Raw genomic sequence first — 25,487 nt, forward strand, 5'->3', positions numbered from 1 at the left:
CAAGAGTCTGAAGGATCACTTAAAAATCTTTTCTGGAGAAAAATATATATTCTAATGCCATTCAAGTATTTGAAGATTCACAGAGATCTTAGGACATAATCTTTAAAAATGTCAAATGGCTACTATATGTTTTATACACACACATGCATACAGAAAGAATAAACAGAATTGAAGGAGAAACTAAAATAATAAAACCAATTAGTGGGATTACAGGTGAAATAGGTTTCTCAGTAGCCAAATATAAATACATGGATTATCTCTTCTAGTTCCTACCTGTAGTAAGTACTAAAATGCCCTTTATACAGATGAGGAAACCAAAATTGACAGAAATTAAATATCTTGCCCAATACCTCCTTTATCATATTGTCAAAACCCCTTTTCAACATGAAAAAAGCTTGAATTGGCATAATCACAAATCCCTAAAGATTGGGAGAAATATCAAAGGAGAAGGAGGAGTTACAACAGAGAAGTCAGGAATTAACAAATGAGTATGACTGCTGAATCATTATAATGATATTTCTTTTTTAGTATCCAGTGTCTAGGAGCAGCACAATTTCCACCTGAATTTGTGGAACCATAACCCATGGCAAACACTGAAATCTGTTCTATAACTACTTGTTAGAATGTACTTAGAAATTTATTGCTTTTTTGTATATGCTATATTTCACAATTAAAAATTGTTAAAATAAATGTACAGGGGAGTAACTGCTAATGGTTATGGGGGGCACCCATTAGAGGGGTATGAAAATGTTCTAAAATCAGATTTAGGTGATGGTTGCATAACTGTGAGTATGATAAAAAATACTGAATTGTATAATTTAAAGGGGCAAACTGCAGACATGTGAATTATATCTTAATAAAGCTATTCCAAAAAAATAATGAATGATTTCTTGGAACATAAATACTACATATACATACACACACACACTATAACAAATTTAAATTTAAAAGATTTATCATATAAAATAACAGATTTAATATCATCACTTATCTCTGAGAAATCAAGGCTACAATAATGAACCTTAGCTTCCTAATGTACAAACATACTAGAAAACAGACTTTACTTTTTAATTATATTAGTACTTTCATGAGCATAACACTATTTGACGTCAAATAAGTAGAAACCTGTAAGTTAACATTTATAATTCACACCAGATAAGTAAGCTAGAAGCTGACCACACATCCAGATAATTTTATCAATTAAAAGTTCTTGGCATTTTGCTTTACAAAACAATACAGAAAACCATTTGAAATTTCCCCAAAGAATAAGTGCATTAACAATACAGAAAATGTATTTTTAAAAGCATATTATTTAGTATAGTTAAAATAATTAACATTTTATACATGGTTTTAGACATAGTATTATACGTACTCAACCTAGATTTCTTCAGGTATATTACTTCCTTCTGAGATCCACTTTAATCCATTTTCAAACAACCGCACAAACAACACAAATATTATTAATGCAACTTGTATTCAATTGAACCAATTTTGAAAAAATATGGAACAGTGTGTGTTAAATATAGCTTCTCCCAATATATAGCAAAAAGTCCTTTCCCTTAGTCTATAAAGAGGAAATTACTTCAAAGATAAAGGTGAAAACATGCTTCAGAGGATTAACATTTTGGAGAAATTAAGAGGGACTGTCAATTTCAGTTCTTGCTGTTAGCTATTAAGACAATACTAGCTTCAGTTCAAATGAAAAAAAAAAAAAACCAAGATTGTTAACTGCAACTGTGATAAACTGATTTTAAGACAAAATTATAGAGTTACGTTTACAATGGAGGTTGAAGAAAAAAATTAATCTATTCTTCAAGTTAAACAGGGTGGGGGAGTGGGGTTAGAAATGGTCTCCTGCTAAAACCAAACTGGAGAGAGATGTTTAGCCTAATACATATGTCCTTTTCTTGCTTGGGATTAAAATTTTATTCCTTGCCTCACTAAGCAGCTGTTTCTAACTTTCACATATTGTAATTTGAAGTTTAAGTGCTAATTAGAAATTCTAAAACAGTATACCCAAATCATCACATTATACTACGCTCATTTTGGTACAACAAATTATTCATTTCACACTTTACGTGGCAAAAGTGCTCATCATGACCAATAAAATATATGATTTCTTTTTCCAAGCTATTTATTTATGCTGGTGACATTTGCTTAGATATAGGCACAGAGACGTAGGTTGCGTTTTCTTAAGGCAAAATTAGTAAAAGGTTCAAATTTTCCACCTAAAGTTAACAAGTATCTAAAACTTTTGGAAAACATGCATTCATTCCGCTGCAATGTTCTACAATGATCAACAAAAGTTTTGAGAAAGAAGTGAAGAAAAGAGATGGAAAAAAACATTATATGTGAAAGATAGTGTGAACTTTCCTCACGATATGAAAGGTGAATAACCAACCAAAATAAGACTTCTTTAAAAACACCTCCACATTTTTTTTAACTAAGGAAAGCATAAATTCACAATTCAAGTGATACACAATGAGAAAATATGGTTTCTAAATTAGGGTGACTACATTACATATGAAACATTTTTTAACCAAGAGAGGCAAGATTATAAAACAATGTCAAACACCAATGCTTAGAAGTTTGATAGAAAGTAAATCCTCAGAATGATAAATCATGTATTCATTTTTTTTTTTCAAGAAATACATACCCTCATACCTTTCAAGCACAGATTTAAAAAAAACTCAAATTATTACCACTGGTTAAAACACCTAATTATGTCTCATAATTTCCTTCATTTGGACAGATGATAAATATAAGCAAAGTAGTCAGGAACTACTTCGTAAGGCCACAAACCAAACAAATCTTGTACCCAGACTTCAAGTAGCATTTTTGAGGGGAAATTTAAAAAAAATAATTCTAGAAAGTCTATATAAAGTAAATAAAATAAAAAGAAAATATTCAAACATACTTTAAAAATAATTCCCCAAATTTGCTATACTGCTTTTCTTTGGAAATCTGTCATTCTCATCTTTCTTTAGAAGCATTCCAAAGTTTACTCAGGTTTCCCCCAGAATGCAACATTTAAATTCGCCCTACCAAAAAAAGTTTTTAAAAGAAAAATTCCAAGCCTACTAATTAAATCAAGCATTGATTTCTGTTATTAGCTCTTACCTGCGATCCTCTGATTTGGGGATGGGGTTGGTGCAGCGTTGGCTGTTATACTTGGCCACATATTCACATTGCTTGAAGGGGGCAGTCTTGTCCTCCAGAACGTGTCTGATACAGAAAGCGTAGCCGTTGAGTCGCCGCTGCTTGCACAGTTTGGGGCTATATGAGCACAAGGGCTTATTGTCAACCTCAGAGAAGTGTATATGTTTCCCTTCATACATCACGTGACTCTATTCCTTGTGAACATCAGCTAAAAGGCCACCACAAAAAAAGAAACCCAATAATAAGTCAGAAAGTATAAGGCAGATTTAATTTGAGAATTTCACTGAGGGACTTCTGGCCCCACAGTCATACCTGATTTTAAATCTTCTGCACCATAGCACTGTTAAGAGAACCCCAAGGATATCACAGTTTGGAATGCTGCAGAATCAAGATGAAGCAGATTGTCTACAAAAATATCAAAAGGCCTAGTTAACAAACAGAAATAAGCAAAGGTAGCTTACCCAGGAAGTAAAACACCACTACAATGGATCACCATTCCCAAGGTGACGGCTTCTTTATTGTAGTCCAATATCCCAATAAATTCAAACAATAAATTAAAAGGACTTATAATAAGATATTAAATGACCTTACCCAAAGGAATTAAACTAAGCAACTTTTACTCTGGAAAAAGTTTATAAATACTGCATGTAGCAGAGTTCCTCCACCAAATAATGTTACAAAGGGGCAGGTCTTTTTCTGTCTTTACTGGTAGTTTCATGTTTTACATATTTTCAGAACCCAAATTCCTTTACAATGCCAATGGAATGAATGACAGACCTAAAGCTTCCCTCAGACATTCTACATTTTTTAGATACGTTGGGAAAATATTTGGCAATTTGCAACAACTATGTGTATGAAACACACACATACACACAAAAGAGCAAATCCCTGCTTTAAAAAATGTTTTTTCCTTCAAATAGTCACCATCCAAACTATAAATTTCTTGAGCCCAAAGACTATCGCACTTACACCATTCGGTTCAGTGATATGCATCACATGGTATCACACAAAATAAAATGATAATCACGGCTTACGAGTCTTTTGAAATTTAATAAGAAAATGGAAAGAAGAAACGATACAATATTCACTGCCACCACACACACAATGTCCAACTGTAGCATTTATATTTCATAACACCATATACTCTACAATGAAACAGAACCAAATAAGCTGTGAAGCCAGGATCTTTGAGAGCTGATGTGGTCTAACACCCACCTCCACACTTCTAAAGTCACAGGGACTGCTGGTAGAACAGTTTCAACACCAGCTACAGAAAAACTCAAGAAATTCCCTCTCCTTTAAGAAACTGGATATGAAGTTTCTTATACCAATGAATAAAGGAAACCTGAATGCTTGAAGAATCAGAAGACATGGTTGTTCAAGTCCCAAACCTGCCACTTACTGTGTTACCTTGAATGTATCATTTTACCTCTCTGAATCTTAGTTTCCTCATCTGTAAAACAGGGTAATAATAGCAGCTATATTACCACCAAGTTGCTCTAAGGTTTAAATGATACAAAACATGCAACACATTAGTACATGGTAAGCACTAGTCAAATGGAAGTTGATACTACATTCTGCCTGCTTGTAGTAAGGTGGAGAATTTGCATTCCCCTTAAAAAAACATTTCACTCTAGTAGGGGGCAAAAAACCGTCCTGAAATATTAGCTGTTAATAAAAACCACATTCATTACAAAGTAAGCCTCATATATATCAATGTAAAACAAGAATAAGAGCTTTCCCTTTTCACTTTACTAGGATGCAAGGAAGAAAAGTTCAACTAAAACTCTTATATTTAGCTGCCCTGACTAGGTCTGGATGTTCAGAACAGGAAGTATTTCAAAGCAAATCCATGCTGTTTTTTCATTTTTACACTCTCTTTCCTCTGTTCATCCACCTGGCAAACACATATATCTTTCGCCATTTAGCTGAAGAAAATCTACACAAACTTCAGGAAAAAATACCCTGGGTAAAAGTAAATGTAGAAAGAAGCCTATAAGTCTACGCGTATGAGAATATTTTATAAATCAGAAAGAGGTTTGAGGGCAAGGGTGGAAAAATATGAGGGCTGTGAAGGGCAACATTCACTCTTTACCGACATATTCCAGGTATGCAATCATATTGTCTGTCAAGACTGATCATTTCCCCTTTTCAGTTTTTTTTTGGTAGTCTTTTTTTTTCTATTATTATTATCATTATTAAAATTTTAAATTGATAAAACAACATAGAAACAAATAAACAGTCTTAACATGCAAACATTCCATACATGGTATATAATCAATGGCTCACAATATCATCACATAATTGTGTATTCATCACCATGACCATTTTTTGGAACATTTACATCACTCCAGAAAAAAAAAGAAAGAAAAAAGAAAAAACTCATACATACCATACCCCTTACCCCTCCCTTACATTGACCACTAGTATTTTTATCTACCCAATTTCTTTTAACATTTGTTTCCCCTATTATTTTTTATCCATATTTTTTACTTATCTGTCCATATCCTAGATAAAAGGAGCATCAGACACAAGATTTTCACAATTACACATCACATTGTAAAGCTGTATCATTATACAATCATCTTCAAGAAACAAGGGTTCTGGAAACAGCTCTACAGTTTCAAGTACTTCCCTCCAGCCACTCCAATATACCAAAAACTAAAAAGGGATATCTATATAATGCATAAGAATAACCTCCAGGATAACCTCTCAACTCTGTTTGAAATCTCTCAGCCACTGACACTTTATTTTTTCTCACTTCTCTCTTACCCCTTTTGGTCAAGAAGGTTTTCTCAATCCTTTGATGCCAGGTCCTAGTTCATCCCAGGATTTCTGTCCCACATTGTCAGTGAGATTTACACCCCTGGGAGTCATGTTCCACATACAGCAGGAAGGCAGTGAGTTCACTTGCCGACTTAGAGAGAGAGGCCACATCTGAGCAACAAAAGGGGTTCTCTGGGGGTGACTCTCAGGCCTAATTTTAAGTAGGGTTTGCTTAGTCTTTGAGGGAATTATGTTTCATAGGGCGAATCCCCTTTCTAGTTTTCTATATCTTGCTTTTTTTCCCTGTTGAATTGACTGATAAAATAATGCTAAATAATAATGGCCATACTCCTCTTCCTAACTTTAAATGATACTGCTTGGAGTCAGCACTAGGAATAATGTTGACTTTTATCTTAAGACACATTTCCTGTTATGTTAAGGAAGTATTTTTGTTTGCTTGCTTTTAACTCAGAATTGAAGGTTAATTTTACCAAATTCTTTTCCAGCATCTAGGAAGGTGATTATTTTGCCTTTTGGCATTGTAAAACTAGGTTGTTTAGTATTTACTGGTATTGAACTCTTACATTCCTGGGATGAATACAACTTGGCCATGGTGCATTATTTCTTTTAATGTGCTGTTGAATCCTACTTGCTTATATTTTGGATTTTTGTATTTTGAAAATGGTCCAGAGTTTTCTTTTTATGCTTTGGTATCAATATAATGCTTAAAAAATAATTTAGTGGGCAGGCCACTGTGGCTCAGCAGGCAGAACTCTTGCCTATTAATGCCGGAGATCCGGGTTCGATTCCTAGTGCCTGCCCATGCAAAAATAATAATAATAATAATAATAATTTAGAAAATGTTTTTCTTTTTTGAACAATTAAAAAACTGCAGTTATCATTTCCCATAGAAGTTTATCTAGGTAAAGTGCTTTCTGGCCCAGTAGTTCAGGTTTCCAAGTTTATCATAGATTTAGAAGAGTGACTTCTTATATCTATTAATTTCTAAGTATCTGTGATTCTTTCCCATATTCTGTGTGTTCATACACACATGATACTTGTACTTTTTCCTTTTGTTCATGATTAGGTTCTGTAGGGTTCTGTTTAGTGTTTCTATTTTTTTATTAAAAGCCTCTAAAAAAAAACTCTAGGATTTATGACTAATTTCACTTTTGTTTTCTAATTATCAACTTCTACTACTAATACACTCTTTTTTCAGTTTATTTGGTTATTTTTTTCTAACTTCTTTGAATTTTTAAATTTTTTTTCCTTTCTTGCTTAGTAATTTATTTTTATCTATGAATTTCTTCTGGGTACTTCTTTAACCATACCCCATAGGTACAAATACAGAGATATTTTTATTATCAGTAATTTCTAGTTGATTTGGATGTGATATTTAATTTCTCCTTTGACCTAAGTTACTTATTTTTATAATGGTTTTATGCTTTCTTATGTTCTAATTCTAGCTAAGAATAGAGAACATCATCTGCATAAATTCATATATTACATCTAGTTTTTTATTTGACAGGGATTTTCTTTGGAGCCAAATAGGTATTCTTGAAAAAGAGTATACACTGTCACCAGGCTATGTTGTTTGATATAACATATATGTTATTTTTATACCACACATCATGCTATTAATGTCCCCTATGTCATTACATATTTTGTCCACTTGTTTTGTCAAGGGTGGGAAGAAATTAATCAAAATCTCCACTATATAGATCAGAGCAGAAATAAATGAAATTGAAAACACGAAACAATAGAGAAAATCAATAAGACCAGAAGTTGGTTCTATGAGAAAATCAATAAGACTGATGGGCCCTTAGCAAGATTGACAAAAAGAAGAAGAGAGAGGATGCAAATAAATAAGATCAGAAATGGAAGAGGAGACATAACTACTGACCTCACAGAAATAAAGGAGGTAATAACAGGATACTATGAACAACTTTACGCTAATAAATACAACAATTTAGATGAAATGGACGGGTTCCTGGAAAGACATGAACAACCAACTTTGACTCAAGAAGAAATAGATGACCTCAACAAACCAATCACAAGTAAAGAAATTGAATTAGTCATTCAAAAGCTTCCTAAAAAGAAAAGTCCAGGACCAGATGGCTTCACATGTGAATTCTACCAAACGTTCCAGAAAGAATTAGTACCAATTCTCTTCAAACTCTTCAAAAAAATCGAAGTGGAGGGAAAACTACCTAATTCATTCTATGAAGCCAACATCACCCTCATACCAAAACCAGGCAAGGATATTACAAAAAAAGAAAACTACAGACCAATCTCTCTAATGAATACAGATGCAAAAATCCTCAATAAAATTCTAGCAAATCGTATCCAACAACACATTAAAAGAATTATACATCATGACCAAGTAGGATTCATCCCAGGTATGCAAGGATGGTTCAACATAAGAAAATCAATTAATGTAATACACCATATCAACAAATCAAAGCAGAAAAATCACATGATCATCTCAATTGATGCAGAGAAGGCATTCGACAAGATTCAACATCCTTTCCTGTTGAAAACACTTCAAAAGATAGGAATACAAGGGAACTTCCTTAAAATGATAGAGGGAATATATGAAAACCCACAGCTAATATCATCCTCAATGGGGAAAAATTGAAAACTTTCCCCCTAAGATCAGGAACAAGACAAGGATGTCCACTATCACCACTATTATTCAACATTGTGTTGGAGGTTCTAGCCAGAGCAATTAGACAAGAAAAAGAAATACAAGGCATCAAAATTGGAGAGGAAGAAGTAAAACTATCACTGTTTGCAGACGATATGATACTATATGTCGAAAACCCGGAAAAATCCACAACAAAACTACTAGAGCTAATAAATGAGTACAGCAAAGTAGCTGGTTACAAGATCAACATTCAAAAATCTGTAGCATTTCTATACACTAGCAATGAACAAGCGGAGGGGGAAATCAAGAAACGAATCCCATTTACAATTGCAACTAAAAGAATAAAATACCTAGGAATAAATTTAACTAAAGAGACAAAAAACCTATATAAAGAAAACTACAAAAAACTGCTAAAAGAAATCACAGAAGACCTAAATAGATGGAAGGGCATACCGTGTTCATGGATTGGAAGACTAAATATAGTTAAGATGTCAATCCTACCTAAATTGATTTACAGATTCAATGCAATACCAATCAAAATCCCAACAACTTATTTTTCAGAAATAGAAAAACCAATAAGCAAATTTATCTGGAAGGGCAGGGTGCCCCGAATTGCTAAAAACATCTTGAGGAAAAAAAACGAAGCTGGAGGTCTCGCGCTGCCTGACTTTAAGGCATATTATGAAGCCACAGTGGTCAAAACAGCATGGTATTGGCATAAAGATAGATATATCGACCAATGGAATCGAATAGAGTGCTCAGATATAGACCCTCTCATCTATGGACATTTGATCTTTGATAAGGCAGTCAAGCCAACTCACCTGGGACAGAGCAGTCTCTTCAATAAATGGTGCCTAGAGAACTGGATATCCATATGCAAAAGAATGAAAGAAGACCCATCTCTCACACCCTATACAAAAGTTAACTCAAAATGGATCAAAGATCTAAACATTAGGTCTAAGACCATAAAACAGTTAGAGGAAAATGTTGGGAGATATCTTATGGATCTTACAACTGGAGGCGGTTTTATGGACCTTAAACCTAAAGCAAGAGCACTGAAGAAGGAAATAAATAAATGGGAACTCCTCAAAATTAAACACTTTTGTGCATCAAAGAACTTCATCAAGAAAGTAGAAAGACAGCCTTCACAATGGGAGATAATATTTGGAAATGACATATCAGATAAAGGTCTAGTATCCAGAATTTATAAAGAGATTGTTCATCTCAACAACAAAAAGACAGCCAACCCAATTACAAAATGGGAAAAAGACTTGAACAGACACCTCTCAGAAGAGGAAATACGGATGGCCAAGAGGCACATGAAGAGATGCTCAATGTCCCTGGCCATTAGAGAAATGCAAATCAAAACCACAATGAGATATCATCTCACACCCACCAGAATGGCCATTATCAACAAAACAGAAAATGACAAGTGCTGGAGAGGATGCGGAGAAAGAGGCACACTTATCCACTGTTGGTGGGAATGTCAAAGGGTGCAACCACTGTGGAAGGCAGTTTGGCGGTTCCTCAAAAAGCTGAATATAGAATTGCCATACGACCCAGCAATACCATTGCTAGGTATCTACTCAAAGGACTTAAGGGCAAAGACACAAACGGACATTTGCACACCAATGTTTATAGCAGCATTATTTACAATTGCAAAGAGATGGAAACAGCCAAAATCTCCATCAACAGAAGAGTGGCTAAACAAACTGTGGTATATACATACGATGGAATATTATGCAGCTTTAAGACAAGATAAACTTATGAAGCGTGTAATAACATGGATGGACCTAGAGAATATTATGCTGAGTGAATCCAGCCAAAAACTAAAGGACAAATACTGTATGGTCCCACTGATGTGAACGGACATTCGAGAATAAACTTGAAATATGTCATTGGTAACAGAGTTCAGCAGGAGTTAGAAACAGGGTAAGACAATGGGTAATTGAAGCTGAAGGGATACAGACTGTGCAACAGGACTAGATACAAAAACTCAAAAATGGACAGCACAATAATACCTAATTGTAAAGTAATCATGTTAAAACACTGAATGAAGCTGCATCTGAGCTATAGGTTTTTGTTTTGTTTTGTGTTGTTTTGTTTTGATTTTACTATTATTACTTTTATTTTTTTCTCTATATTAACATTCTATATCTTTTTCGGTTATGTTGCTAGTTCTTCTAAACCAATGCAAATGTACTAAGAAATGATGATCATGCATCTATGTGATGATGTTAAGAATTAATGATTGCATGTGTAGAATGGAAAAAAAAAAAAAAAAAAAAGAAAATTGCCAACTCCTCCAAGAGCAGACATGACTTTCCTAATGACTTACTCTTGTTCTCACCAAAGGAAGCCACTATCCTGTAATTGTTGTTCTCAGACCACTTCCTTCTTCTCAGTACAGTTGTACTATACTTTTTATAGGGATGGTGAGAATCTACATCTTTGTCTTGTTGTGAGTGCAAAGTAGAAACTTGCAACATTTAACCAATCAGAATGATGTATCTTGAGCCTTTTAGTCGATAACCTTTATTAAATAAAGGGCATTTTCTTCTAAAAAAAAAAAAAAAAAAAAAATTTTTTTTCTGCTTCATTTATTCTGTTCTCTTCTTCAGGACACCAGTTATTGGTATGCTAGATTTACTGTATTTTATATATATCACTCTCTCCCTAGTCCTTTTTAATTTTTAGCTCTTCTATTTTGGATTTCTCAAATTTCTCAAGCTTGCCTCCATTATTCTCAGCTAGAGTATATATTTATTACTTCAAATATGACCTTCATTTCTATGACAACTGTATTTTCTCTTTCATTTTGTGCTGTTTCTCACAGCTCACTCTTACCTCCTTTTCTTATTTATTAAGCTTCTGTATTTCAAAAAAACTCAAGAAATATTTTAGAGTTTCATGACCTCCCACCTTCAACTACAAAGAACTATTTGTTCATAATTTTCACCTGCTCTGATTTCTAAAAATATTTACCACCAGCACATGTATGGGGGCCCATATGGCACAGATTTGGAGGAATAGTAATATAGGCTTTATTTCTTTTCAGCTGACAATGATTAGCAGCTCTAAGGATGCTTCCACTCCAAAATGGTATGACTGCATAATTTTTCATTTAGTCTTATCTCCCTTTCACTCGGGGAACCCAATGAACATACCCAACTTTGCCATTCCACAATTGGGGGTTATTGGTTTTGTCCCCAGAGTGTGACATATACTTAGAAGAAAGCTGTTTCCCTCATTTTGCCTGAGTTATATGAAGAAAACCATCCTCTTTTGGCATCCTCCCTTTTCCTGTTTCAATTTTCACTGCAGTTAATAACATTTATTCACATACTCTGATTACAAGGTTATGATAGTTTTCAAAGATTGCATTTCCTGTTTCTCATTCTCCTTATTCTTTTCAGTTGGTTTGGAGAGGAGAGAAGACAGGTGTCAGTACACTGTCATCATTAACCAGAAATATCTTTTAAAAGTCTGTATGTGCTACCTCAATGGGGAAAAATTGAAAACTTTCCCCCTAAGATCAGGCACAAGACAAGGATGTCCACTATCACCACTATTATTCAACATTGTGTTAGAAGTTCTAGCCAAAGCAATTAGACAAGAAAAAGAAATACAAGGCATCAAAATTGGAAAGGAAGAAGTAAAATTATCACTGTTTGCAGACGATATGATACTATACGTCGAAAATCCGGAAAAATCCACAACAAAACTACTAGAGCTAATAAATGAGTACAGCAAAGTAGCAGGCTACAAGATCAACATTCAAAAATCTGTAGCTTTTCTATACACTAGTAATGAACAAGCTGAGGGGGAAATCAAGAAACGAATCCCATTTACAATCGCAACTAAAAGAATAAAATACCTAGGAATAAATTTAACTAAAGAGACAAAAAACCTATATAAAGAAAACCATATAAAGAAAACTACAAAACTGTTAAAAGAAATCACAGAAGACCTAAATAGATGGAAGGGCATACCGTGTTCATGGATTGGAAGACTAAATATAATTAAGATGTCAATCCTACCTAAACTCATCTACAGATTCAATGCAATACCAATCAAAATCCCAACAACTTATTTTTCAGAATTAGAAAAACCAATAAGCAAATTTATCTGGAAGGGCAGGGTGCCCCGAATTGCTAAAAACATCTTGAGGAAAAAAAACGAAGCTGGAGGTCTCGCAATGCCGGACTTTAAGGCATATTATGAAGCCACAGTGGTCAAAACAGCATGGTATTGGCATAAAGATAGATATATCGACCAATGGAATCGAATAGAGTGCTCAGATATAGACCCTCTCATCTATGGACATTTGATCTTTGATAAGACAGTCAAGCCAACTCACCTGGGACAGAACAGTCTCTTCAATAAATGGTGCCTAGAGAACTGGATATCCATATGTAAAAGAATGAAAGAAGACCCGCATCTCACACCTTATACAAAAGTTAACTCAAAATGGATCAAAGATCTAAACATTAGGTCTAAGACCATAAAACAGTTAGAGGAAAATGTAGGGAGATATCTTATGAATCTTACAACTGGAGGTGGTTTTATGGACCTTAAACCTGAAGCAAGAGCACTGAAGAAGGAAATAAATAAATGGGAGCTCCTCAAAATTAAACACTTTTGTGCATCAAAGAACTTCATCAAGAAAGTAGAAAGACAGCCTACACAATGGGAGATAATATTTGGAAATGACATATCAGATAAAGGTCTAGTATCCAGAATATATAAAGAGATTGTTCAACTCAACAACAAAAAGACAGTCAACCCAATTACAAAATGGGAAAAAGACTTGAACAGACACCTCTCAGAAGAGGAAATACGGATGGCCAAGAGGCACATGAAGAAATGCTCAATGTCCCTGGCCATTAGAGAAATGCAAATCAAAACTACAATGAGATATCATCTCACACCCACCAGAATGGCCATTATCAACAAAACAGAAAATGACAAGTGCTGGAGAGGATGCGGAGAAAGAGGCACACTTATCCACTGTTGGTGGGAATGTCAAAGGGTGCAACCACTGTGGAAGGCAGTTTGGCGGTTCCTCAAAAAGCTGAATATAGAATTGCCATACGACCCAGCAATACCATTGCTAAGTATCTACTCAAAGGACTTACGGGCAAAGACACAAACGGACATTTGCACACCAATGTTTATAGCAGTGTTATTTACAATTGCAAAGAGATGGAAACAGCCAAAATGTCCATCAACAGAAGAATGGCTAAACAAACTGTGGTATATACATACGATGGAATATTATGCAGCTTTAAGACAAGATAAACTTATGAAGCATGTAATAACATGGATGGACCTAGAGAATATTATGCTGAGTGAGTCTAGCCAAAAACTAAAGGACAAATACTGTATGGTCCCACTGATGTGAACGGACATTCGAGAATAAACTTGAAATATGTCATTGGTAACAGAGTCCAGCAAGAGTTAGAAACAGGGTAAGATAATGGGTAATTGGAGCGGAAGGGATACAGACTGTGCAACAGGACTAGATACAAAAACTCAAAAATGGACAGCACAATAATACCTAATTGTAAAGTAATCATGTTAAAACACTGAATGAAGCTGCATCTGAGCTATAGGGTTTTTTGTTGTTGTTGTTTCTTACTATTATTACTACTTTTATTTCTTTTCCCTATATTAACATTTTATATCTTTTTCTGTTGTGTTGCTAGTTCCTCTAAACCGATGCAAATGTACTAAGAAACGATGATCATGCATCTATGTGATGATGTTAAGAATTACTGAGTGCATATGTAGAACGGTATGATTTCTAAATGTTGTGTTAGTTTCTTTTTTTAATTTTTATTTTTTTAATTTTTTTCTTTCTTTCCGTTAATAAAAAAATAAAAAATAAAAAAATAAAAAAATAAAAGTCTGTATGTGCTAAAATACACCATAATAAAATAAAAATCATATAATGTATTTAATACCTGACTCTTTTAACAACAAACATATTACTCTAGTAATAAATTTCTATTTTTTTCTTAAGAGACTCAACATGCGATTAAAGAAGGTACCAAATTATTTTATGTGCACTGTCATTGTGATTCTAAATTTAATGGAAAGTATTTATTGTTTATGAAGTATCATTTTTGCAGGAGTTGTGGAAGATACAGTAGTAAGAGACACAAATTTGGCCCTGAGAAGATTATAGTCTCTGAGATGAGACTATTAATCCAAAGAAAGTGAAAAATGGAGAACCTTACCCATAACCAGTCTCTCTAGTCTTGCCAGCTTCTTAAGACAGCCTGCTCCCTCTGTCCAGAGCAACAGACTTCTTCCCTTACTTCCTATCCAGTGCCTCCTCTTTTGTCCAACCCTAATCTAATCCTTCAGAATACAGTTTATGCCACACACAGACTCCCAAACGCTGAGTTGCTTGAGATGCTCCTCTGAGGTACTCTGTTTTCCTCCCTATTTCGGTACTGAGCATGTTCTATTGTAATTGCCTATTTTATGGTTTTTACTCCTAGAGATAATCTCCAGAATGATGAACAATTATCTGTTCATCATTATATCCCAGCGCCTAGCACAATGCACAGAAGTTAACAGGTGCTCAATGCCTACATGCTGAATGCACAGCTTTAACCGACAGTCACTCAATTCTAGATTGTCTACGCATGGGTTTGGATATTCACACACTGGTCAATAAATAATTTAGAAATCATTACATTTGTACTTCAGGTAGTCTACACAATTATTTCTAATAGCTAGTCATATAGCAAAAGAAAGCGGACTTGAAAAGCTTTAAAATACTAAATATTACGGAACATCTGATAAGTAACATCAAATGTCTCATCAAAAAGATGTCATATAATTTGCTACCCAACATTTATTTAGCAACAAATGTCCAAAAATGTAAGCATTCATACATTCTGCCTACTCAATTTCCTTCTAACTTAATCTATTCAACTGCCCTTCTTTCAGCATTTGCCCATGAGCCAAAGCCCTCACTAATCACCTCTACTCCTTCCATGCCGCTTCAAAAAAATGTTTAATCAACATCTTATAAACTTCTCTTCAAACTCAATTTTTTACATCCACCTGTGATTAGTTTTCCTTCCCATTTCTTCTGATCTTTAATGTTCTCCAAGTATTAAAAGCCATCTTTATATCATTCTTTGAAACTTTTGAATAGTCCACTGTTTTCCATTTTCAAATCCATCATTTAAAATCTCAATTTAATCATATATTTCTTCCTCCTAAATTAGTATTATTTTAATATCAAATCACCTTTCTATAAACTGGAAACTAATATTCATCCACTCTTCACTATATCAAGTCCCCTTTCTCTTTAAATAAAGAAGAAACCATGACAAAACACAAAGCAGTCAGGGGAAACACCTACACTGAAGAAACTCTTACTGCTAGCCTTCCACAACTAGAGCTCTTTACTTCACCTTATCAGAGCAAGTTCTTGGTCTCTGACATTTCTTGGTCAGATATACAGAAGAGGGGAACACTTAATATACAAATATAAATGCCATAAAATTTTAAATAAATGTCTTTTAGGCCCTAACATTTAAATACTGTCATATTTTCCAATCCATGAAGGAAAAAAAGCTATAATTTCTAGCTTTTAACACATAATGACTATTACTTGAAAAGGAAAAAAACCTAGCCAGACTATATTTATTAGCAGTTCTAGTAGCTATGATCTTCACCTGTGGAGACAACCTGCTTATACTATAAATGGATCTTTGCTACTTTAAAGGAGAGAATGCAGGTAATTAAGCACTTTAGAGCAGCAGCAGAATATACTATTATTTATTACCACAAAGCTGAAATAATTTTCACTGAGAGCGGGCAATGTTCAAGTCTCCAAGAAGAACTGTATCCACAGCAAACATTTCCATATGCTGGAACTCAAGACTAGGAAATATAGTTAGGTGTAAAATCTTTAAAAACAATTTTTTAATTGTAAACCCCTCCCTCACATTTTATGCTAAGCTTAACTGAAAAATAAAACAATTCATTTCCATAGTTTCCTTCTTCGTGCAAACATAGAGGGATAAAACATTAGCATGAAGAAAAAAAGAGTAAGGAAGATAAGTTTGTAACAAAAGCAGCCTGACAGCCTTTTCACTCTTCAATAGCAACCATAAAACAATTTGACAAAAATATGAACATTATTCTCTTTGGGACAGACACTGTATCACCTCATGTGCAATTTCTGTATGTCACTACTGTTCTTTTTGATTCTCATGTTTCAGGAGTATGTTGATTTCACTGTCATAGCATTTTTCCCTAATTGCCATCTGTAATTTTATATTCCACTACCTTTAAGGAGCCTACACCTAAAATATACCTTACAATTTTTTGTTAAACTGGCATGAATCCACATTCCCAGAATGTTAATTTTCCAATACCATTTAATACAAATGAAAAGACCGTTTACTTATCCCAGAAGGAGTAGTTACTGTAGAAAAATCACAGTTAGCGTCTCATCCCTTAAGGTCTTAAAAATGTTTTTCCTCCATTTTGGAATTGAGTTTTAATTCAACTTCATGGAGCACAAAATATAAGATATTAAATACGAGTATATTGATTAAAAAGAAAACTAATATTCCACATAGTGTGAAAAGCAGTAAAATTAGACTGGGGAATGATGAAAATCTACCAACTGATGTGATTCGAAGAGCAAGAATCTGTGAGAAAACTGCTTGTAAGCCCATAATATAAGCAATATTCATTATAATTAAGTTCAAACTAGAATATTTTAAAATAAATCAAATAATTCCTATTGAATATTTGCAATACTGCACTCAAGCACCACTGTACATAACTTTATATTATGAATTTAAAATAAAATAATCTAAATGGCCATTATACTAATTTCTTACCTGATTTATTAGAAAGGTAAGGCAGTGGTAAAAAGTACTCATTGGCTCTGGTGGTTATGAAGAGATATTTGGTTCTGCTAATGACCAGTTGCAGGACCTTGGGTAAATTATTCAGGTTTCAAGTTTTCTCCTCTGTAAAGGGAGGATTATTACAATATCCCTCATCAAGTACTTGAGCAGAATTTCATGAGCTGTGCTTAGCATGGTACCCAGCACATACTGATTACTTAATGTTAACTTCTTTTAGAAGCAGTAACTAGACGCTGAATTAGTGTTATCACTTTAATTTAGAATCTGCAAGGTTAAAAGGTATTCTCCGGCTGCTAGTTATTTTACGAATGGTACAGTCCAATACTTCATTAATGCAGGCCCTCCCACTTTCTTGGGATTAGGGTAACAGAATCCACTGAGAACTGTACTCTTACAATCTACACTAAAAATCTAATATTAAAAATATTTTCTACATTCTATAGAACATCTATACACTGATATTTTTGTGAAAACACTAGCAGAATGAGCAGTGTTTGATCTGGTTATGATATTTATTAGGTCCAGTTAATAATAATTTACAACAAAACACTTTCTGAATTCCTATGCATGTCACAGACACTCTGTATTATTAGAGAAATATTGTATGGCAGGACAAGAAGAAGAAAATCTAAGTTGTATCTATACTCCTCTAAATTCTTTTGTTCTGCTAAGAATCTAAAACTAGTGACCTCTTTGTTGCTCAATTCCACATATATGGTTCCATCCTTATTTTACTTGACCTCTTGGCAACATTTGTCCTTACTGACCACTTTCTCTTTCTTGAAAATCTGTTCTTTCTGGCAGCTCAGTTAGTGACTTCCCTTTTCTTGTTTCCACCCTTGTATTCCCCTGGTGTTTTTAATTTTACTTTATAGTGCTGCAAGAAGAAAATGCCTACAGGGCATTTTACAACGGTGGGCCAGGGGCAGTCTTTGACAAACTTTGCTCTTCCAAAGGCAGCTGACCCTAACCAGTTTCAGAAAACTATTAAAAGAAAAAAAAAAAGTAGGTCTGGAGTTTCTAGATCTTCCGATTTTTCAACAGAAGGATAAAAACACAGATTTCTCCATAAAATCTCTTAATTTTTTCATGCCAGTAACACTTAAACTTTTAAAAATACAGGATGTGACCCTGAGCAAGTTATTTTATCTTTTCCTTCATTTACTATGAAATAGCGATAAAGTAACATATATACAAAAAACGTGAGCCAAATATTTTTACAGGCTTTTATTTTAATTTCTACTCTACATCTATCCTAAAACCAGCGATTATTAACCCAGGTTTCAAACCAAATTTTTAAAACCATAAGTGTGCATATATGCCTTGATTTGGGGAAGCTTTCATGAAGTTCATTAGATTATTAAAGGGGTCCTTAACTCAAAAAGATTAAGAAACACTAAACCAAATTCATCTACTACAAGTTTCACGGCCTTCTCTGTGGATTCCCCAACTGTGTATCAAGCCCAGATCTCTCTTCCAAGAGCCTGAACATACTATTGGACATCTTCAGCTCCCAAAGGCCAAAATTGAACTCATCATCCCACACCAACCCCAATACATTTGTACACCCTTCCTCCCCCAAACATACTCTTGCTACTGTCCACTCTATCTCATTAGTCACGTAAGCCGGGAACCTGGGAAACCTGCATCATCTCCCTCTAGTCTTCATCATGCCTTACTCTGGTCTGGTCAGTCAGCCCATGCAGAGAACTCTACCTTCTAAACCTCCCTCCTTATTACTTCAAGCCCTCGTCATCTCTTCTCAGCAGGTGCCTCACTGATCTAATTCCAATCTTGCCCTCCTTTATTCCACTCTCTGTACAGTTCAGATCCTCTAAAACACAATTTATCTGGCCAAAGGCCTTCAGTAACTGGCTATAAATTTAAAAGAAGAAAAACTAAGTTGTAGCTACACTCTTCATAGTTCTTTTGCTCCGCTAAGAATTTTAACCTAGCATATAAAGTCTTTATGACCTGGCCAGAATGACCTCCGGTTTCCTCACTCTCCCAATACTCTCCAGACTTCTGGGTCTTACAAAACTAAGATATGCAACACACAATGCCCTTTTTTCCCAGGTATTTATTCATACTTACAGGTCCCACCTCCTGGAATGTCTTTCCAACTCCTCCCATTCACTTAATGGCAGAAACTTCTCCTGGAAAGCCCTCCTAGGGCCTACCTCTAGAATAAATAAATAGGTCTCCTTCCTCCAGGCTAACCTATCTTTTATCATTCAATGTTCCTTTATTTTTCTTCTCCAATAGAGTACAAACTTCTCAAGGGCAGAGAATGTGTCTACAGATTGCAAGGCAAGGCTAAGAGTGTGCACAAAAAAGCTTATCTGTTAAATGAATGAACTAGGGTTGGTTTCAGTTCCCATTAACACTGCCCCAGGTAAACTCCATCATCCTTCCTAGACGGATCTACCAATGCCACACACAACTGGTCATTTTCAAAGTGATGCAAGGCACAAAGCACAGTCACTCCCAAGTACATTCACTGTTTCTGCCCTCCTCCCCATCAAGAGCTTAAAGGGAGGAGTCAGGAGTAAAAGAAACCCACCTCCTTCTTTGTACCTACCACTCCTTTACACTTGTGAACTCACCGAATTCAAAAGCATAAGCTAGGTTTACCATTAAGTGCTAAAACTCTCTACAAATATACTGCTAATTTTTTACTGGCAAGAAAATATTTATTTGCCCCATGACAGTAACTATACTATTCTATCTGTGCTCACATACTTTCAGTACTTGTTAGTCAAGAATTCACTGAAAATTCAAATCAAAGACATTAAAAATCTTTAGAGGAAAATATATATAAGGTTATGCACCAGGCACCATTCTAAAAGGTTGCATATGAGAATATGCAATTCTCATCTAATCTTCACAGCAATCCAGGACTACTATTATCCCCTTTCACAAATGAAGAAACTGAGACTTAATTAGATGAAGTCATTGGTCCAAGGTCACACAGATAGGATTCAAGGCCAGGTGGACTCCAGAGCCCAAATTTTCAATCAATACAAAACTATACAACCATTGTTATACTCACGACGCAAAGTTTACATTTATGTTGTGTGCATGCATGAATGCTGGCACAAAAAGGGAGAAGAATACACAACAAAATGTTAACAATGGGTCATCCCTTAAAATTAGGATGACTAGGTTTGTTTTCCAGATAAAGTATGAGAATGTATTACTTTCAGTTAGGAAAAAAAAATCAAATAGCGGAATACATGGGGCTAATACAAAGGTATGACAGGCTAAGGGAATTAACATTTAATGAGCAACTACTGCGGACCAAGTACAGGGCTACCGCATTTTGGCCATTACATCAAATAATTTTATTTCCACTTTAAAGATAAACAAACCAAAGAATAAGTAGTCCTCCCAGTGGAAGAGCTGGGATCCGAACCCAAAGTCCAGTCCAAACGTGTCTGACTGCAGGATACCATGTTATAAAACTGTGCCAAAACCCTCTCTTAAAAACAAACCACTTTAAGGGAAAGAGTCAAAATGAACTTCAGTTAAAATAGTCTGTCATCTTAATCATGAGGAGGCAAAATAGGAAGGCCAAGGTTTTATTTTAAGTTTTAGTCAAGAGTAACTCTGCAAGTGCCTCAAGGTAGCCAGGAGTATTGTCTAAAATTCAGTCATTACAGTCAGGGCCTCTGAGACAAACCAGTACCTAAGGAGGAGGAATGGGATTCTACTGCAGTTTGGGCTGCCAAGCATAGAACTGCATTAGTGTAAGTTAAATGGATTTAGACAGGACTACATTGTATATATAGCGGAGTATCTGCTTTGGGGACAATTTGCTACCTGAAACCCACTCCCACCTGTTATTTACAAGTTAGTCAACATGGGGGGAGGGGGGAGGGTGGTGTTCCATGTCTGAGAATATTGCTCTAACTATATTCTGATATAAATGACCTCTCATTATCTATAACTACTGTTCCAAACCTGGACATAAGGGCTGCTAAGCCTGGGAGTTAGCTCAGGTAAAGATGAATGATTAGTATTTTTTTTTATAACACGTTTTATTTTGGGTGCTCTGACTTACAAATATTTAAATCCACTTAAACTAAAAGTTTCATTTTTCTTTATTGAGACTAATAGTTGGAGTGAGGTATATAAAGTTCTTATACTATCTTTTAGAGGAAAGAAAACTTTATTTCAGAATTATAAATTAAAACAAACATCTGCTTTCGAAACTAAACATTTAACAACGAAAAGTTTAATTTCTTAACAATTTAAAATTCAGTATTTTCCCTGAAAGTCTTTGATTAGCTGCAAATAAAATGTAACTTTAAAAATATCAAACCTGCCATTCCTTCAAGAATAAAGTGGCCATGATTAGATTAGGGAAGTTAATATATGTTTGGGACAGGGTGGAAAAAAGTATGATTTATGGGGTTTGTACATGTAAAGTTTTTGAAAGTTTACAAATGCAAGTTTTTTCAACGGCATACCTTCAGAATACTAAATTATAAGATAAAGATGGAGATTTTTTAAACTTTAAAATATTCAAAGAAGACTCAAAATGATTTTTCCATCTCATATACTTTAAAAACAAGGTCAAACTATAATAGAAGTAAGAGATTTGGCATCCAAGTCAATAAGCAATTCAAATTAATCAAAAAAGTTATTAATCAACATACAACCATTAAAAGTAACTTGCATCTTCATATCAAATCCGTACAATCTCCAATATCAAGATTTTAAATACAATGCAAAATGATTAGGTCTCCATCATTGTGGAAAAGCAGTTTTATTTTAGGAAGACAAAAAGAAAGATACACTTAGTAAGAATCACATAAGGAGTCTCAGAAGCCTCAAAGAAGTCGGCACTGTCCAGGGCATGGGTTATTCATTGCTCTGTAAGTACCAGCTTTTCATTGTATAACAGTGCTCTGGGGTCCAATTGTCAGAACACCGAATACTCTGCCAGCAAATTCCAGCCTGGAGTCAGGCAGGACAGACATATAAGCATAACACACTCCTCTCCGCCCACCAAAAGAGGAGGGAAAACCTAACAAATGAAAGAGGCAAAATAACCTCTCAAAACATACCTGCACTGGGGGTGGGGTGGGGGTGGGGGAGTGGCAGGATACATTAACATTTAACTTTAATACTAAAAAACCTCAAGGAGTTAGCTACAGGAAACAATTCATCCCTGAAAACTGGAAAATCTAGACTTGGAAATTTAGGTTTGCTACATTTTTCTAAAAACTCCCAGAACTCATGGCACCAAATTATAGCTAAAACTAATCCGTTTAAACAGGGAAAACACACACACACACACACACACACACACACACACACACAAACCACAGTGTGTCAACTATATTCAGTTCCCCCAGGGCTTTTCCATAGACTCTTCTGAGTTGTGGCAATGACAAGTTCCCTTAGAAATTTCTTATTTTAAGGTCGAAAATAAGAACACCTAATATATCTAAATAGTTAGTTATTTTAGAATAAACATAGCACTGCTCCTTAAACTGTAGACCTTGTTTCAGGAGTTGCCCTGCCCACCTTCTCTCCCTTCTTTTTCTCCTCCTGATTTTACTACTTCAAGCATGCCGACAAGCACGTCTCCCCTTGGATTCTTCTGTGCATGAGTCTGCTTTACCGGACAGTGACCAAATAAGAGGGGAAACTCCTACATCTGGGGTTTGCTCCAGAAATCGTGCCTGGTCCTGCCCCCTCTCAATGACAGTCTTCCCATTACTCCGAACATGCTTCCCTTTGCCGGAGCTTTCCCTCTAGAAAGAAGGATTTTAGACCCAAAGGAGTCCGGGATGAAAGGAGGGTGGGTACTAATTCTGAAAATAACATCCTCACTTTCTGGGGTAAGGGCTAAAAAGTCGATTAGAAAAGACTGCCCAGGAAGAAACACTACCTGGATTTACCTTCTCCCTCCCTACCCCAAAGAACACAGTCACTAATATAGCTAAGAAAATTCCCTTGAAAACTTTTCCTAACGGAAAGAGAAGGCCCCCCCTCCCGCCTGGGGGGCCCTTGGGGAATGGGCTCGAATCTGTAGCCCTGCAAGGGCTCGCTAGGGAGTGAGTGGGGTGGGGCTCGGGCGAGGGGTGCAGGGGCGGGAGTACCTTCAATGGACAGGAACTGGCAAAGAGTTTCAAAATAGCCGAGTGCTCTCCCGCACATTCTTGGGGGTCCTGGATGCTTGGATTAGGGTTCCCCGATGAGAGAGCAGCCCCTATTTCAGGCCCAAAAGGAAACTTTCCGGTCCGCGACTGCACCTGACTCCTCACCGCCCCTCCACCCACCCCACGCCCGCCAGGCCGCCTGCCCCGCCCCGATCTGGCCGCCCGGAGCGCGGGGAAAGGGGATAAATAAATTTAACTATTACCGAAATGTGGGGGGGCGTTTGCGAGAGACCCGAGAAGGTGCACCCATTCCCCACACTTAGGCCCTAACGCCCCCGTCCCGGCAGCCCCGGCCTGCCGCCCCGCGGGGGAGCCTCCAGCCAGGAGCCGGATTCGGCCCAGCTGCGCCGCTGTCCGGCCCGGAGGCCCCGGGGGACCCCAGAGGGCGCAAGGAGGCCCGGGGTGCGAGGGTAGGCGCGGCCACCACGGGGCCCACCGGCCCGAGGCCTAGCCTGCGCCCCCCCTTCCGTTGCACACCCCCACCCGACCTGTAGGCCGCAGGGGTAGCTCCGCTCGGGCTCTGGCTGGACCCCCGCCCCGTCCGTCGTGGCTGCCCGCGGGCGACCCCGAGACCCCTGGGTACCCAACACCCGCCGTCCCAGCGCGGGCCCCTCTCACCCTTTCATTCTCCGCCCGGGGCCTGGCACGGGCCGGTGAATCCCCGGCCTCACGTAAGCGCGTTCGCCGCCCGCCCTGCCTGCGCGGCCCAGCCCGCCGCCCTACGGGAGCCCGAGGATGTGGGCCGGGCCTGGGGCCGCCTCTGCTTACCTTTCAGCTGCTTTTTTTTTTTTTTCCTCCTTCCCCCCTTTCCCTCGGCTGGGCTGACAGATCAGAGTGAAAGGCGCTGGCAATGGACTAGGAAGCTCGGCTGCCGCTGCTACTGCTCCCCCCTGGGCTCCGGCGAGAGCCTTTCCCTGTCAAGCAAGAGGGGTGAGGATCATATTTTTATTTTGGAAACCAAAAAGTGCTCCCAGGGTCGGTGATTATTAAGGGGAAATCCCTGAATATACTCTCCAGCCAAGAAGGCAGGGCTGCCGGGGCTGCACAAGAAGAGGCAGCAGCCTCCTACAGCACCACTACAGGCACTGCGAGGACATAACACCAGAGAGCCGCTCCTCTGCCCTCCGAAACGACAACTTTCCTACCATCTTGGAGGCATAGGGAAGGGGGGCCAGGGGCAAAAGTGCACCCGCTCCCGATAAAGTGTGAATTTCTACTTCTCATCTCTGGAAAAAAGTCCACATCTGTCGTCTACACCAGCGCCTGGGGAAAAAAGCAGGGAAGAAACTGGGGGAGCATGAGAAAGGGGGAAAATGTTTTTGCATCTTCTGGTGAAAAGAAATCTTTACATGACACAGGTTTTTCGGTGATTATTGTTTTCTCTTTTATATTTAATTTTCTTGACATATTGACAGTGGTATTTAATTTTTTTTCAGACTAATAATGATTTTCTCATTACAGGTCTTAAGTTCTGTGTCTAGTGGACAGTTTTAAATTTGTGTTTTGAGACTTTGTGGTCACTCTATCTTTACTGGTCTGTTTTTTTATGTTTTATATAAATATTTATATATGTGTTATATTGCCTTTAAAACTGAGAGTGCTGGAAGACAGTTACAAAGGGATGTCTTTTGCCTCCTTTTCTCAGAGCAACGTAAATAAAGTCTATTGACTGTTCAGAAAGGCTTCATACAGCTGCTTGTTTTTCACAGTGCAAATAAAGGCAGAGATCACTGGGGGCTTATATTAAGTATAACTGACCACATTTCTGGATATAATCCTAATTTTGTTTACAGTCTGCCCATGAAGAAAGGTTACTGTAAAACTGGAAATAGA

The 25,487-nt window shown here is 36.7% G+C and overlaps 1 protein-coding gene across 4 annotated transcripts in view; it reads right to left on the minus strand.

The window, feature by feature from the left end:
• INO80D (INO80 complex subunit D) overlaps positions 1-24,828 on the minus strand; it is a 106,447-nt gene extending 81,619 nt beyond the window's left edge. For 2 of the 4 annotated variants that reach the window (XM_077154822.1, XM_077154819.1), the window contains exons 1-3: positions 24,423-24,828; positions 3,472-3,564; positions 3,121-3,367 (exon numbers count right to left, since the gene is read on the minus strand). In XM_077154822.1, coding sequence (XP_077010937.1) covers positions 3,121-3,338 — 218 coding nt within the window. In that variant the 5' untranslated portion in view covers positions 3,339-3,367; positions 3,472-3,564; positions 24,423-24,828. Of the gene's footprint in view, positions 1-3,120; positions 3,368-3,471; positions 3,565-23,594; positions 23,800-24,272; positions 24,379-24,422 lie in introns of those variants that run through there. The other 2 variants (XM_077154820.1, XM_077154821.1) reach the window with 2 other exon arrangements.
• Positions 24,829-25,487: the final 659 nt, after the last annotated feature.

Source organism: Tamandua tetradactyla, chromosome 3 (assembly GCF_023851605.1).
Source record: "Tamandua tetradactyla isolate mTamTet1 chromosome 3, mTamTet1.pri, whole genome shotgun sequence".
NCBI classification, from domain to species: domain Eukaryota; kingdom Metazoa; phylum Chordata; class Mammalia; order Pilosa; family Myrmecophagidae; genus Tamandua; species Tamandua tetradactyla.